The 16,341-nt window shown below is 50.4% G+C and overlaps 1 protein-coding gene across 1 annotated transcript; it reads left to right on the top strand.

Moving 5' to 3' along the window:
* Positions 1 to 8,608: 8,608 nt before the first annotated feature.
* On the top strand, positions 8,609 to 15,985 carry KLHL33 (kelch like family member 33). Its single transcript, XM_069462775.1, has 4 exons — positions 8,609 to 9,359; positions 13,801 to 14,725; positions 14,852 to 15,019; positions 15,433 to 15,985. The coding sequence occupies exons 1-4, from the start codon at positions 8,609 to 8,611 to the stop codon at positions 15,983 to 15,985; spliced, it is 2,397 nt and encodes a 798-aa protein (XP_069318876.1).
* Positions 15,986 to 16,341: the final 356 nt, after the last annotated feature.

Here is a 16,341-nt window from a genome sequence, read left to right as displayed (position 1 = left end):
CAGTAGAATGCCTGCATAGTCCTCCACAGCAGATGTAGGCACTTTCTGCCAATTTTGTTTATATCCCAAGACCAGCACATTGGGTTTCAGTTGGCCCAAACCTGAAAGAAGAGACAATGAGGAAAGAAGGGGATATAGCATGTTGGGCAGGGGTGACAAAAGTGATCCAGTTTGGGAGACTGACCTGCATGAAGCTCTGGGCCCCAGAACGAAGCCTGGGGGCAGATATGACAGTATAGAAGGATCGAATCTTCCAGACATTTAGCCAGCTGACATGATTCTCTGACTCTTGAATGACTTGGCGCTCCTAGGAGGGAGAAGCAGAAGTGTAAGCTGGGGACTGTTCCTCCTTTAAAGCTTCCTTTTGCCTGATCTCATTGTTCTTCAAGTTGTCTCCACCCCTTTTTCTTTAATCTAGAGTCTCTGGCCTCTCCCTCCCCTTAATGTCTACTCCCAATTCTCTTACCGAGACCACAGTCCCACAGATTGTGAGATTTGTGTTCTTGGTGAAGGCTCCCACAAAATCCACCAGGGTTGGACGCTGGCTAGGGGGGCCAGTTGGCACCAGGCACTGTGGCCTATGGAGGAGAAGGAAGGTATAATGTTGAGAACAATGGTCAGCTCTTCCCCACTCGCTGGGGAATTTTAGAGAGGATTTTAGGGTGTTAAAGAGATTTCTCCATCTCACAGTATGATGAGGGAAGCTGGAAACTCGCTCCTGTTCCTATTGCTTCTGTCCTGCCATGGGGCCACCCTCTCCTCAGGGACTCTACTCTGTCTCCCCTTTACTCTTCAGAATTCTGTTCCCTTCCTTTTCCTCTACTACACCCCTCCCCGCCCCCCCAGATTTTAGAAAGCTGGTTTTCTTCTATGTTAAGAGCAGGGACTGAGAACTCAAAAGTCTGCAAGAACTGGTCATGTAGTATCAAAGAATAAAGTGGACCAAGTGGGGACTGTGGCAAACTGGACAGCACCTGTCTGTCGCATGGAACAGCAGTTACTCAACTCCAGCCAGGTGTGTCATGTGGGATGGAGGTCCAGGATTACCAGATTCCTGGATCTTAAATGCTGGCAGTTTGTTTATTTATTTATTTATTTTTTTGCCCAGGCTAGAGTACGGTGTTGTCATTATAACTCACTGCAACCTCGAACTCCTGGTCTCAAGTGATCCTCCTGAATCAGCCTCCCAGGTAGCTGGGACTACAGGCATGTGCCACCACACCCAGCTAAGTTTTTAAAAATTTTTTGTACTGACAGGGTCTTGTTCTTGCTCAGGCTGGTCTTGAACTTCTGGGCTCATGTGATCCTCCTGCCTCGGCCTCCCAAAGTGCTAGGATTACAGGTGTGAGCCACCACAGCTGGCCAGTTTATTTGAAAAATTGCAAATGCTGTGCAATCTGAATAAAACTTATTTGCAGGCAAGATTCAAACCGTAGGCCACTAGTTTTCAACCTTGTGGTCTAAAGACTCCCTTACCAGAAGTTCTTAACGTGGTCCTGAGCATTGGTCAGGCTCACTGTGTGGGACAGCTCATGTGATCGGTGCCCGCCTGGACCGAAGAGACTCCGTTCACAACTGTGCGGAGGAAGGGGCGGTGCAGAATGATTAGGGTGGGGCATCACTCGTCAGTAGAAAAGGAAACAGAGATTTACTGTTGGTAGTTCTGGGCCTCTTGTGCGGATCAGCCTTTTGTTGTCTCTCACTTCCTCACCCCCTACTCACCAGCCCACTCACCAGATTTCTTGTAGAGTATATACAGCAACAGCAGAAGGATAAGCAACATGGAGATGAGTGCTGCCCACAAAGTGAGGAGGAGCAGGATGAGCAGGCAGAGCAGAGAGCCTAGGAGGGAGAGCCAGTGGAAGGAAGGGCGCCAGCCTGCAGGCGAGACTGAGTGCAGCCCACCCTTGTCCCAGCCTTGGTTCCACCCACTCTTGCACCCCAAGAATGCTCTCCAAACTCCCCAGGCCTTCCTAGCCCTGGACCTGACCCCGACACCTGCCCACACTAACCAGGCGACCGGGTAATGGAGGCGTGGAAACAGCTGAAGGTGATGAGGGCATAGGAGCAGAGGAAGAAGTTAGAGATCATGGGGGCAATGGTGTTCAGCTCAGCTTTGGAAGAGAGAAAAGGTCAGGGGTCAGTCTCCAAACTAGTGTCATGGAATCCAGGTCTGGAGAGTCAAGGACATCCTGGCTTTCCTTTCTCCATTCTCCTGATTCCCTACTCCCTACTGCTCCTCACTCTACCCCACACCCATGCCACCCCTACCTCCACCAAGTAGGAGACATTTTCATCCAGTGTTAGGACTAGAGAGATAGAAAACAGGCTTTCGGTCAGGCCCCAGGAACCAGACGTAGGGCTGAGAGGGCACGAGAGGAAAAGGGACTAATGGGGACCTGTGGAGGGCAGGAGGGGAGTACTCACCAGTAAGGACGAACCCTGCAGCAATGAGGAAGGTGAGCAGATAGCCCTGCAGAGGCTCATGGTTCTTGCCATATCCTTTCCCCAAAAAGCCAATGACTGGGTACAGTTTATCCTGGCTCAGCCACTGTAAAAAGTCATGGCAATCAACAGGGGAGTGGTCCAGGGAAAGGGAGAATAAGAGCCCCTACTCCTCTACAGAGGCAGGACAGTGGGGAACACAGAGGGAAGAGTTGAGGGAGCTCAGCGGTCTCAGCAGGAAGAAAGGATAGGAGTAGGGTGTGTTAAGATCCCTGAGAATGTGGGATGGGAAAAACTGAGAGTGGGGAGGCAGATAGAAGAGTGACACCCTCCCCATACTTTGCCTGGATTTACAGGCAGACTTTGGCTTTTGCTATGTGAGCTTGAATCATCTCTTAAACGCCAGCCAGCCACAGTCATCTCCATCTTCCTATGTCACCACCTAATTCCTGGTTGCTGAGAACTAAGCCCTCTTTTGCCCTTTCTCCTCAAAAATTATATTTTTAGACTGGCCCTGTCTACTTAAATTCTCTCCTTTTTTTCCCTCAACCCTCTTGCTAAGATATCAACTAACCTGGAAGACTTTGGGGGCTAAAACAAAGCAGGAAAGGCCAGAGAACAGAGTGAGACTGAAGATTGCAGCAGACGTCAGGGGATTGAAGGCAGACACCATGCTCATGGCCTGAGGAGAAACGCAGACAAAGGCAGAAATCAGTTCACTCCTGGAGCAATGCATTTCACCCATATTTTCACCTAGCTTTCCCAGAAGTTGCAGGGCTTATTAAATTTTATCCACATCTTCGAAGGATTTACCCCATCCTCATGAATCCACTTGAGCATGTACTCTGTGCCAGGCAATGGGCTAGTAAGGTTTCTCTCTCTAATCTTACCCTCTGGTTCACTCACCTGGTAGCGATTAGAGATCCTGTAACGTCAGGACCTTTGCTCTCGGCAACTGCTGAAATCCCAGCCACGCTGGCACTCTGGGCCCAGGCAGCTCCCGTTCTGCACACCCACGCCAGTTCTATTTCCTGAAGCATCACGAACCACACAGGAGCCTGGAAATGAGATTGAGGGTAGACACTTCTTTGGGAGAAGAAAACCCCATCCCAAAGCAGTAGGGCTGTCTAGGTACCACCAGTACTAAAAGGGGAAATGGAAATGTGTGTGTATGGGGAGGTTGGGTAGACCAAATTTGATAATCAAAGAACACCATACAATTCATCAATAGATATGAGGAATGGGGAGGAATGGTGAAAGGAGCTACCTGCATGTAAACTATCTGTTTTGTTTTGCTGTTTTTTTAGAAACAGTCTTGCTATGTTGCCCAGGCTGGACTCAAACTTCTGGGCTCAAGCAATCCTCCTGCCTCAGCCTCCTGAGTAGCTGTGCCTGGCATTAAACTGTTTTTAATGTGACTGATGAATACCTCTTGTTCATTTTACCACTTATACCCTAGTCCCCTGGGGAGGCAGAAACTGGGGCTCCAGATCATTCTGTAGAGAAGGCAGGAGTGGAAGGCCTTACCAATGGTGGCAGAGATGCCCAGGGAGGAGAGCGTGGTTCACACGATGGCAAGGAGGGTTCCTTTGGGGATAGCTGTAGCAGGGTCCTGGGGACAAAAGCTGGACCATTAGTGGAAAGAGGAGAGGGCTGGCAGAGAGTGTGCCTCATGCCTGGACACTCTTTTCACCTTGAGGTTCCCAGAGATAGTGGCCCCAGCCAGGACCCCAGTGGCTGAAGGGAAGAATATGGAAAACATGCCAAAGAAACTGCCCTCTGGACATGCCACTGTGGGACTATATTTTCCCAGAAAATGCTTCCTATGTAAAAGAATGGAGAAAAAAAAAGAGGTTTTGAGGAGTACCCCCTGGCTTCCCTTCATTCAGCCAGAATCATTATTACCCCTACCCAGTTTTGTGCTTGTGAGTTGGGTTAGGCTGGAAAGAATACGGGAATTTTGTAAACTAGCCAGCCCAGGGACCTACAGGACTCTGGTCTGGTGGTCAACTTGCAAATGACATACAGAATCAGAAGTCAAGGACTGTTTTCTGAGGAGGTTTGGGCTAATGAGGTCCTGTGCTCCTAGGGCAGGTGACATTCTGAGGCATTCATTCCCTTTAATGCATCTCTCAGAAAGCTTCTTGCTCTCACCTTGGTACCCAAAGAAGCCAGTGGCTTGTCGGCTGGGGTTTGTGGGGAGTAGTGTCCCCAGCAGGTAGTTGATAAAAGACAGGAAGGTCAGGAAAAAGACAACGATTTGGGCCTGAAATACCATGGGTGACAAAAGCAAGGAGAGATGTGAGTTGAGGGGGAGGAGTAACTACTGCTCCATCTCCTCACTCTCCTTGTCACATCTTTTTTTTTTTTTTTTTTTTTTTTTAAGAGACAGGGTCTCACTCTGTTGCCCAGGTTGGAGTGCAGTGGCCCAATCATAGCTCATAGCAGCCTTGACTCCTCGGTTCAAATGATCCTCCCCCCTCAGCCTTCCTGGTAGCTGAGACTACAGGTGCATGCCACCATGCCCCATTCCTCCTTGTCCCATCTTAATGCTTCTCCTGACCCTCTAGTTCCTTTTTCCACTAGCCTCTTCCATAAAGGAGTTCTGGCCAAATGGGTGTCCTTTTCCTTCTTGCCTCAAACTGCGAAGCATCCCTCCCCGTGCCACAGAGGTAGATCTCAAAATTGCAAATATCTAGGAGCAATACATAGCATTTCTCATCTGGTGTCTCCCCCACTAGTCTTGTCTGGTGCTCATCCCAACAGATCCTCAGAATAAATCCTCTTTTCTTCCCCTTGAAGAACGAGGGTGTGAAGTCTCTTCCAGCAAAACTGTCTAATTTCAGGTCTCCCTCCCTGGGAATCTGCTCCACCAGCTCCTTCCTCCATATTTAGCCTGGTCTTCTCAGGCAGCAGCTGCTTTTACCCACACACACATAATCCCACCTCTCCTCCCATCACCACCTGGCCCTGCCTGGCTCCGCCCAGTTCTCACTGCCACCCCTTCAGCCTCCTCACCGCCACCTAGATTCCCCAGCACCTACCTTAGACTCCCACTCCATGCCAGCCAGCGCCACACTCAGAAGGATAGTCACGGTGGCCACGCCCACCACTTGCAAATCATGTTGGGGATCCATGTTTGGCAGCTGCACCCCATGCTCCTGGAAGGGCAGAACACAGAGGTCACAAGTATTTATTGGCTGATTTGATGGTTCCATGTGATTTTTTAAATGATTTGGCTGGGCTGCAGGATTAGACCTTCCAGGGTTAGACTTTCCAGGGTCAACAGACTTAAGAGAGGAACACAAAAAGGAAAGGGATAGGCATTACCTGGAGAAGGTCCAAGAGGGTCTCCGCAAAGCCCACCGTGTGCATAGCCACAGCTACGGCATTGGCAAAGGCGAACGTGATCCCAATGGAAATGCCAAGCTCTGGACCCAGGCTACGTGAGATGAGGAAATTTGTGCCACCTGAGAGGAGAGAAAAGAGGAGCTTGTCTGTGGTCTCGGCAATTCCTAATAGGATTGGGGGCCCCTAGGGTTAACAAGGTCACCACAGACTCACCAGCCTTGATTTTGCCATTGGTGGCGATGGCTGAGATAGACAAGCCAGTGGTAGTAGTGACGGAGGCCGAGAGCAGGACAATGAGCCATGTGAGCCCTGGGGTGGGGAGGGAATCCACTCATTCATGCTGCACCCTCACATCCCTGTCCACTGCCCAGGACAGCTCTGAGCTCATACCTATGCCCGCCTGAGCAGTGATCCAAGGCAGCCGCAGGTAGACGATGACACCCCAGAAGTTGAGCATACAGTGGATCTGGGGAGCAAGGTGGTGAGGGAGAAGCCGAGGTCTCCAGTGCCAACTCCACCCCCTGCTCCCTTCTTCCTCAGAGGTACCCTGCAAGAACTCCTCTGGAGCAAAGTTCTCTGTTACCCACCTAGATCCCCAAATTTTGGGAGCCCTGAGCTCCAGTCCATTACCATATCTCCCATGACCCGGCTGAAGCGCACTGGGGCCTTGTCAGGTTTGGCCCTGGAATTCTCTGGATCATCTTGGGATTGTGGCCAGGCCCAAGGCTCCTCTCCAGAGGTGGAAGTCACACTGTCCCCTGGCTGAGATAGCACAGACATGACTGAGATGCCAAGACCTCTCCCTAACCAGCGCATCTACAACCAGGAAGACAGCTGATGGGCCCGGAGGGCAGTCCCAGGGTTTTAATGGAGGGTGGGTGGTGGCCCAGACAGCAGATTTTATCCTACCTTCAGGAGTTCGCTTTGGGGCATGGGTCTCACCGAGGTGGAGCCCCACAGAGCCTCCAGAGATGAGTGGTTGCAGCAGAGCAGTCCAGAGTCTATGGAATTGGCATAGAACTCATAGTGGGGTCCAACGTCCTTGTCCTTGTGGTGAGCTGGTGAACAGAGGCTGGCCCTAGGTGTGTCTTCATCAGATTGTGGTTCCTTCACCTCCTGGTGGGAGCTCAAGATGCTGGTCACATTGTCTTGCAGCAGGAAGGCCATGAGAGGAGTCCAAAATGTTTGAATGGGGGAAGGGGGTGCAAAGGCTGAGCACTGTCTCCCTTTTCGCTGGCCAGGACAATCGTGAGCTGCCTCTGTCTAACCATTTTGGGGCATGCAGCCTGCTGGCTAGGCTCACCCAGGGAATGCTAGCTACTCTGAGTTCCCCAGGGTACCCAGGCCACACATGGGGAAACGGAGATAGCTTTAGAAGCTGGAAGGAGTGCTTTGTGAGTCAACCCACCTTCCCACCCTCCATGCAAGCCCTCTCAGCTGAATTGTAAGGGACAATCTTGCCTCATTCCCATATTAAGTCTGCTTGTTGGGTTAACCTATCCAGCCTGGGCAGACATGTTATAGGCCAGCGAGAATGCCCCTAGGAGCCCTTGGCCTGTCCTACCTCCCCCAGAGCAGGGAGGGCAGGTGCAACACTACTGCCCCCTCAACTAAATCCCTTCCCCAAGATGACACCTGAAACTGCAGCACAAAATGATTGCCCAGTTTTAGGGGCTTCAGCCAAGCACTGGTTTCAGGATGAGAAAGGTGTTGTCCAGAGCAGCGGGAGTGGCTGTTGTCCTGCCTCAAACAGAATACCTGCAAGCCCCCAGCCCATCTAGTCCAGGACTCTGGTCCACACAGCAGTGCAGATCAACCACATGTTCCACTGCCTGGTCCTTATCCTAGTGCGAAGGTGAGAGTTAGACTCCTCTGGACTCTTCTGAAGGCACAGGGTTGGATCTCGGGATCTCACTACCGACCCCACCTCTGGAGAGAGAGGACTGGGGGTGAGTCACCTAGGTCTGTAGCTCTGACCCCCGCCCCTTCATCTTCCCCACTTCTTTGCCCTCCACGGGCAGGGCTGGGCTATGTTTGCACTTCACATCAGTATTGTTCACTCCGGGATCCTGGCTTTATCATGCACAGAAAAGTCAACAGCCGAAGCCCAGGATACACACACACACACACACACACACACCCCTTCTCTCTTCTGGCCCAGTGTTCTTGCTGGCCCTGGCAGTCCAGACTTTCCTCACCTGCCCCCTCCAGCCAGCTCTGGTGAGCACAGCCCTTCTGGCCTGGCTCACCCCACCCAATCCCCTCTTCCTCCTTGGCTTCTGAATTTGCCTAGCTCAGCATCCCTGGGTGACCTACAGATGGAAGGGTGGGGGCATCAATCCCGGCCGGGGCCTAGGGGATTGGGTATCAGAGTTCCGACACCATGAGCCCAGCACCTAGCCAGCGCTGGCTATAATTAGCAGACCCGGATGAGGGGCAAGTTCCTTCTGCCACGTCTCCCCAAGTGAGAGGGCAAGAGCAAGCCTCAAGTGAGAGGGCAGGCAGAACGCTGTGGTCTCCTGAGGGTGACTAAAAGGACGGGGGCAAGACGGGAGGAGTACCGTCCCGGTTACTGGATCTTTGCACATGCTTCTTGCACGCTTTGCTGCACTGCATGAACCCCATAGTTGCACTGTATAGCCCAGATACTCCAGTCTTGGACCTGGCTGAGGGATCGGGGAGAGGTCTGGAACAGGGGAGGGAGTGACATTAGACAAGCTGGAGACATGGTTCCTCTGGCCTCTCTGGGTCCAGCTCTGACGCCCTGCTCTCTTGCCTCTGCTCACCTACAGCTATCCAGCAAACCCCGGCCATGAGCGTCACCGACACTGCACATTATCCCTTGGACCTGGAGAGTGTCTCGTCTCAGGCCCAGGACTGCCTTGGACTCCCTTTGCCGGCTCCGAGAACCTCCTCCTGGCCTCCCTCCCCGCACGAGGATCCCAGTTTGCCTTCCTTTCCTCGGGAAGAGCCTGGCCCCAAGCCCCTGGTCCCAGGAGACCTTCCATTTCCAGCCTTGTCCCTAGAGGAAGAAGAGGAGGAAGAGGATGAGGACGGTGAAGACCTGGCGGAGCCCGAGGGGCTGCGCAGCGAGGAGCATCCGAGCCAGTTTTTCGCGGAGGCACAGCGGCTGCGGGAGCAGAAGTTGTTGCTAGACGAAGAGGTGTCCGTCGCCGGGCGGGTATACGGGGTGCATCGCGTGATCCTGGCGGCAGTCAGCAGCCTCTTCCGAGGCAGGCTGCTGGGCTGCGGAGGTTCGCGGACCCCCTTCAGCCTCGATGTGGCCCCGGGGGGCTGGGAGGCCGTGCTGACCTTTGCCTATGAGGGGGTGCTGCGCCCCGCCCCGCAGGCGGATGTGCTGGCCGCAGCCGAGGTGCTAGGAGCGCCCCGGGTGAAGGCCGCTGCCCTGCGGAGATGCGAGGAGGCTGGGAACGCTGGGCAAGATGAAAAGAAGCCCAGCCAGGCAGAGGAGCTAAGGGAGAACCTGCGCGGCATTGAGCTCCTATACCGAGAAGGCGTCGGCTGTGATCTGAAGCTGGAAGCAGGCGGCTGCCAGCTGCGGGGTGAGGGCCTGTGTGGCATTAAATTACTGCAGGTGCACATGCTACCGGAATGATGTGTGCAAGCAGCAGGTGGTTTGATCCCCATCATAGTGGTTTTGATCCCTGCTGCAGTCAGAATTTCCCTGGAGTGGCCTTTGGTGCCTCTTCTGCCCCGCTGGAATCTGGGCATGCGCAGTTGAGTTATTTTCCTAGGCGCACTGACAGATTTGAAATGAGCCTCCAGGCTCTGGCTTTTCCTGTGTCCGGTAACAAGGAATTCCCAGCCAGCTGGCTAGAACTAAGTAACAGTGGAGCAAACAGAATGTGATTGACTCAAACAGGGTTTAACCAAAGGCCCTTCTTGGGATCCTATTCAGGACACAGGAAAAGCCAGAGGAATATGGTGGAAAACTCAGTGTGTCCTTTGACCTAAGCGTCCTGTGGCTAATGAGCAAGGGCTGGTACTCTTTTGCCAGAATCTCAAGACTACCAGGCCATGACACTTTGAAGTTAACTCTGCTCATTGTCAGATGAGCTAAGTAAAGCTAAGTAGGGTTAAATAAGTTGAGTATTATTCAGATTCTACTAACATTCACTAAATCTACTAACATCTCACTAAGATACTGGGTGCCAGGAATTTTTACATATGACATCTCTTTTAATTCTCACTGAAAGCTGGTGAAGTCAATATCATTATCTCTAAGTGCAAATAAGGAACATTAAATTCAGAGATGTTGTCTAGTGAGAACCAGGATACAAGCCCACATCCACTGGTCCGGTCTGCTTTCTGTGCCGTTATACCACGACACCACAGGACCTGGAAAATGGAGTTGGAATGTGAACACATAAAAGTTTAAAGTTACGAGGGAATAGTTTAGAGATTATCTAGTTCAGCTCTTACAATTACTGATGAAGAAATCAGACTCTAAGACATGTCCAAAGTCACGTGGCTACTGCCCATTAGAGAAGTGATGGGACCCACAGTGCTTCTGGGACTCCTGGAAGGAAAACGACTCCAAAAGTCTTTATTTTCATTTCTGATAGTACTAGATGAAGGGAGGATTTAAATTTTCATACTTATAAAATTCGCACTAGGGTTTGGAATTTAAACATATTCATATCACTGCCTTTATTTCCCTAAAAAACATTCCAACTTAATGTTTGGAAACTTTAAAATCCTAGGGGACAGTGATGAGTAAGAAGTGAATACAAGTGATTGTGAGCCCTTTCACAGTTGACTCTGAGCTATAGATTGACTGATGATATGGAAGCTGAAATGGCTTAGCTTGTTTTGAGGAATGTAGGATTATAGGAATTGTAGGATTGTAGGAATGTAGAATTTTCTCAGACGATATATATTTGAAAGCTGTCGCTGATATTTACTACTTGGCAAGCACTATGTCATTACTTGCTACTTGGATATGACATTGAAAAGCCATATTAACATCACTTGCCCTTTGGGAGAGGCAAACATGCCACATCTGATCAAAGCAGCATGGAGTTCATTCACCTCCCTGGGAGCTTGGCCCCTCTCTGACCTGCCTGAAGGGACTTCTAGCAGCATTCTCTTTCCCCCAACCCGAGCTCTTTCTCTCTCCTTCCATCCTACCTCCCTCCCTCCCTTCCTTCCTTCCTTTTTCTTTCTCTCTCTTTCTTTCCTTCCGTCTGTCTTTCTTTCTTTCTTTCTTTCTTTCCTCTCTTTCTCTCTTTCTTTCTTTTCTTTCCTCTTTGAGACAGGGTCTCTCTCTGGCTACATGCCAGTAGCTGGCTACATGCCACTAAGCCTGGCTACTTTTTTATTTTTTATAGAAACAGGGTCTTCATATCGCCCAGGATGGTCTCGAATTCCTGCCATCAGGCAATCCTCTCGCCTCCCAAAGTGCTAGGATTATAGGCTTGAGCTACCACAGTGCGTTTTCTCCCTTTTTCTAAGAAGCATTTCACATAACTAAGTAAAGAGAACATTAAGATGAACATGCTATCACATCACCCAGAGTTAATTAAGATTTCACTGTATTTTTTCATCTCTTTATTTTATTTATTTTTTGCTAAAGTTTAAATTCCATGACGTTTCATTTATATTTTATTTATATATTTTTTCTTTTCTTTTTTATTTCTTTTTTTTTGAGACAGAGTCTCACTCTGTCACCCCAACTAGAGTGCAATGGTGCCATCATAGCTCACTGCAACCTCCAACTCAAGAGATCCTCCCGCCTCAGCTTCCCAAGTAGCCGGGACTACAGGCACACACCACCACACCCAGCTAATTTTTTCTATTTTTGGTAGAGATGGGGGTCTTGATCTTGCTCAGGCTGGTCTTGAACTACTGACCTCAAGGGATCCTCCTGCCTTGGTCTTCCAGAGTGCTAGGATTACAGGTGTGAGCTACCATACCCAGTGGACATTTCATTTATAAATACTTGGGTATGTGTCTCTTTAAAAGAGGACATTTTCTATCACCTAAATACAAATCTGGAAACGACACCAATTGGACATCAGACTGAGGTGGGGGTGGGGGAGGGGATGGGGGTATGCCTACACAATGAGTGCATTGCACACCGTTTGGGGAGTGGTAACACTTGAAGGTGCTGACTCGGGAAAGGGGGGGTGGGGAAAAAAACATGAAACTATTGTTTTTAACTTGCACTGTTCACTTAATAATTTATCATGAATATTTCCCATATTATTTCATATCATTGTACAAGAAATAATGTATACATTATGAGGACATACTGTATCTAACAAGATATACTGTTAGACTCTTTGATTCTGTAAAATTAAATTGAAAAAAAAATAAAAATAAAAAATAAAAAAAAAAATAAAAAGAAAAAAAAAAAGAGGACATTTTCTCATAACCACAATACCTTTATCATGCCCAACAAAATTAATAATTTCTTAATATCACCTAGTCCACATTTATATTTTCCAACTTGTCCAAAAAGTGTCTTTTAGAGCTGATTTTTTCAACCCAGGAATCAATCAAGGACTATTTTATACTCAGTTATATGTCTCTTAAACTTCTTTTAATCTAGTACAGTCTTCCATCCCTGTTTTTATGACTTGTCTTGAAGAAACAAGATTAGTTATCCTGGCCGGGCGCAGTGGCTCATGCCCGTAATCCTAGCACTCTGGGAGGCTGAGGCGGGAGGATCGCTAGAGGTCAGGAGTTCGAGACCAGCCTGAGCAAGAGTGAGGCCCTGTCTCTACTAAAAATAGAACGAAATGATTTGGACAGCTAAAAAATCTACATAGAAAAAATTAGCCAGGCATGGTGGCACATGCCTGTAGTTCCAGCTACTCGGGAGGCTGAAGCAGAAGGATTGCTTGAGCCCAGGAGTTTGAGGTTGCTGTGAGCTAGACTGATGCCATAGCACTCTAGCCTGGGCAACAGAGTGAGACTCTGTCTCAAAAAAAAAAAAAAAAGAAAGAAAGATTAGTTATCCTATAGAATGCTCTATTTCCTAGATTTATATGAACTTTTTCCCCCTCAGGGCTTTAACTTATTCCTTTAGCCTCTCAACTTCCTATAAACTTGACTTCAGATACAAAGGCTTGAATAGATTTAGGTTAAATATTTTGGCCAGAAGACTTCGTAGATGACACTGAGTATAAGGTCTAATTGTTTAACAGCATTTGTTAATAGGACAGTTTCATTGTCACGAGGGCCCTGCAGATAACCAAGGTATTGGTACACTAGCATGTATATTGCGGCCTGATGTCACTAACAGTGGACAGGAATGATCTGCCCAGACAGTCACTGCACGAAAATAATTGAATTAGATGATTTTGAAAGTCTCACGTTTCAAATGTCATGATTTTATGAACTATACCGAGATGGAGAGAGGGTTATGCAGAGGTAAGCCGGGACACATGAGAAATCTTAAGCACTAAATTTTAGGCAAGAGGAGATGGCAAGCAGATGAGGTTGGATTATGGTCATTCCTGAGTAGTACCACCTTCCCAGCAAAATCTGACTAACAGAATGGCTGATGGCAGTGGCTCTCGCAATTAAAAAGAACTTTATTCTGTGTACAATTTAGAGAGACCTATATAAGTTGCACGCTGGTCTTTGCAGTTTATTTTGCACCCCTCTTAGAAAATTCAGTCTTCTCAACTGAATCCATCAAGACTCTTTTTTCTAACTGACCTGGCCAAAGAGACTAAAGTAATGTTTATGAAAGTGTCTTCAGGTCACTAACATGAGGATCACACAGGGTGCCTGAAAATGTTAAAATACGCATTCCTAGGGTCTCTGTCTAGAGCTACTGAATCCGAATCTTTGGGGGTGGGCCTCTGAAACCAGCATTTTAACAAGTAACCCATAGAATTTCAATGCACACCATGGTTTGACCTGTAGCCTTGGGTGGTTTGGAGGGCCAAAGTTGGGGTTACCAAGTCGGGATAGTACCCAGCAGTCTTGTAACACTTTGGGTCCTCCTCTGCTTTTACCTTCCTCCTGCAGTGCACCGAGCAGCCCTGGCCTGTGGCAGTGAGTTCTTTGGGGCCATGCTCCTGAGCGGGATGAGGGAATCCCAGGGCACGGAGGTGTCTCTACGAACCATCTCTACCCAGGACCTACGACTCCTCGTCTCTTTTGCCTACTCTGGGGTTGTGCGTGCAAGGTGGCCAGGACTGCTGAGAGCTGCCCAGGCTGCTCTGCAGTACCAGAGCTCTTCCTGCCTGGATTTGTGTCAGAAAGCCTTGGCACGGGGCCTCAGCCCGGCCCGTTGCCTGGCCCTCTTCCCCATGGCTGAAGCCCCCGGATTGGAGAGGCTCTGGAACAAAGCGCGTCACTACCTCCTGACTCACCTGCCTGCTGTGGCTTTGTGCCCCACTTTCCCTTCTTTACCAGCTGCCTGCCTGGCTGAGCTGCTGGATAGCGATGAGCTCCACGTCCAGGAGGAGTTTGAGGCCTTCGTGGCTGCGCGGAGTTGGCTAGCTGCCAACCCTGAGACTCAAGAGTCAGATGCCAAGGCCCTGCTGCGATGTGTCCGTTTTGGCCGAATGTCCACCAGGGAGTTGCGGAGGGTGCGGGCAGCCGGGCTACCCCCATCCCTGTCTGCAGACCTGCTGCACCAGCTGTTGGTAGAGGCTGATGTTCCAGGCCAAGAGAGGCGGAGGGAGCCTGACCAGGCACTGGTGGTGATTGGCGGGGATGAACTCAGATCGGACATGGCCCTAAGACAGCCATCTGGAAGAGTGTGGTGGGCCCGGGCCTTCCGCTGTGGCATGGGACTGGTACGAACCGTGGAGTGGGGGTGGCTGCCTGCCCTGCCTGCCCCAGGGCGCTTCCGGCATGGGGCTGCAAGCCTGGCAGGAAGTGAACTCTATGTGTGTGGGGGACAGGATTTTTATGGCCACTCCAACACCCTGGCTTCAACTCTCAGGTATGAGCCTCTAAGAGTAGACAGGGTGTGGTAGGCCCCAAGGTGGGCAGGTGAGAGAAATTGCTGACCCAGCTAACCACAGACCCTCAGAGACACTCTTCCCATCTTTTGTCCTACTGTGTCCAGGTGGGAGCCAACTCAAGAGGACTGGGAGGAGATGGCACCTTTGTGCCAGGCTCGGAGCTTTTTCCCCCTGGTGGCTCTGGATGGACAGCTTTATGCCCTGGGTGGAAGAGACAATGGTGTTGCCCTCAACTCTGTGGAGACCTATAACCCTGAACTCAATGTTTGGAGGTGAGCAGGCAAGGCGGCATCAGGGAGAGAGTAAGGGACTTGGAATAGAAGGCGAGTTGAGGCCAGGTGTGGTGGTTCATGCCTGTAATCCCACCACTTTGGGAGGCCAAGGCAGGAGGATCACTTGAGGCCAGGAGTCTGAGACCAGCCTGGGCACCATAGTGAGACGTTGTTTCTACAAAAAATTTAAATATTAGCTGGTATGATGGCACACTCCTGTCCCAGCTATGGGAAGGCTGAGGCGGGAGCATCACTTGAGCCTGGGAGTTTGAGGTTGCAACAGTGAGCTATGATGATGCCACTGCACTCCTGCCTGGGCAACAGAGTGAGACCCTGTCTCTAAAAAAAAAAAAAATGGGAGAGAGAGAGTTGAAGATGCCAGTTGCCTGATCTTGTGTCCTGTTCTCCTTTAGGCCAGCACCTGCACTTCCAGCACCATGCTATGCCCATGCAGCTGCCATTTTGGAGGGCCGGTTGTACGTGAGCGGTGGCTGTAGTGGAACTGGCCAATACCTGGCCTCATTGCTACACTATGACCCCAAAGTTGAGAAGCCAGGGACACTTCTGAGCCCTATGGGGATACCTCGGGCTGGCCATGTCATGGCTGCCCTTGGTGGGCGGTTGTATGTGGCAGGTGGGCTAGGTGAGACTGGGGACCTGCTGAGCTTTGAGGCCTATGAACCAAAGACTGATAGCTGGACTCAGCTGGCACCCCTGCCCTCCCCCCATGTGGGGGCTGCAGGTGCTGTGCTGCAGGGGGAGCTCCTGGTGCTGGGGGGCTACAGTCACCGTACTTACGCCCTCTCCCACCTTGTCCATGCCTACTGTCCTGGCCTGGGCCGATGGCTCTGCCTGGGAACTCTGCCGAAGCCTCGGGCTGAGATGCCTGCCTGCATCCTGACGCTGCCCACTGTGCAGCACATCGCTTTGGTTCCCACCGTGCACCAAACCAAACCTGCTGGGTGAAGGGGGAGCAGCAGTGTAGCGGGGGAGGAAGGGATGAGCAATATCATGAGAGAGGGACAGAGATTACGGGAGGAGGGAAAGAAGGCTTCATCTTGATAGTATTTTATTCTCAGACAGTACTTTATAGCTTATAAGCTGCTTTTGTATATATGATCTCCACTGAGGAAAAGGTAGTTCCAGAACTCTTGGGGAAAGGGCACTGGGGAAGGGGAGGCAGCTGAATACCTGGGTAAGCAGAGGAGCCCCAGGAGCAACTCCACAGGTCTGGGGAGTCTTGGCGGGGAAAGTGCATCTGGTTGGGAAGACAGTCAAGACGCTCCAGTAGCCAGGGTGTGGAGGCCATGAGAGAACAGTCA

The sequence above is a fragment of the Eulemur rufifrons genome, chromosome 2 (assembly GCF_041146395.1).
Source record: "Eulemur rufifrons isolate Redbay chromosome 2, OSU_ERuf_1, whole genome shotgun sequence".
In the NCBI taxonomy this organism is placed as follows: Eukaryota; Metazoa; Chordata; class Mammalia; order Primates; family Lemuridae; genus Eulemur; species Eulemur rufifrons.
This window is presented reverse-complemented; position numbering and strand designations above follow the sequence as displayed.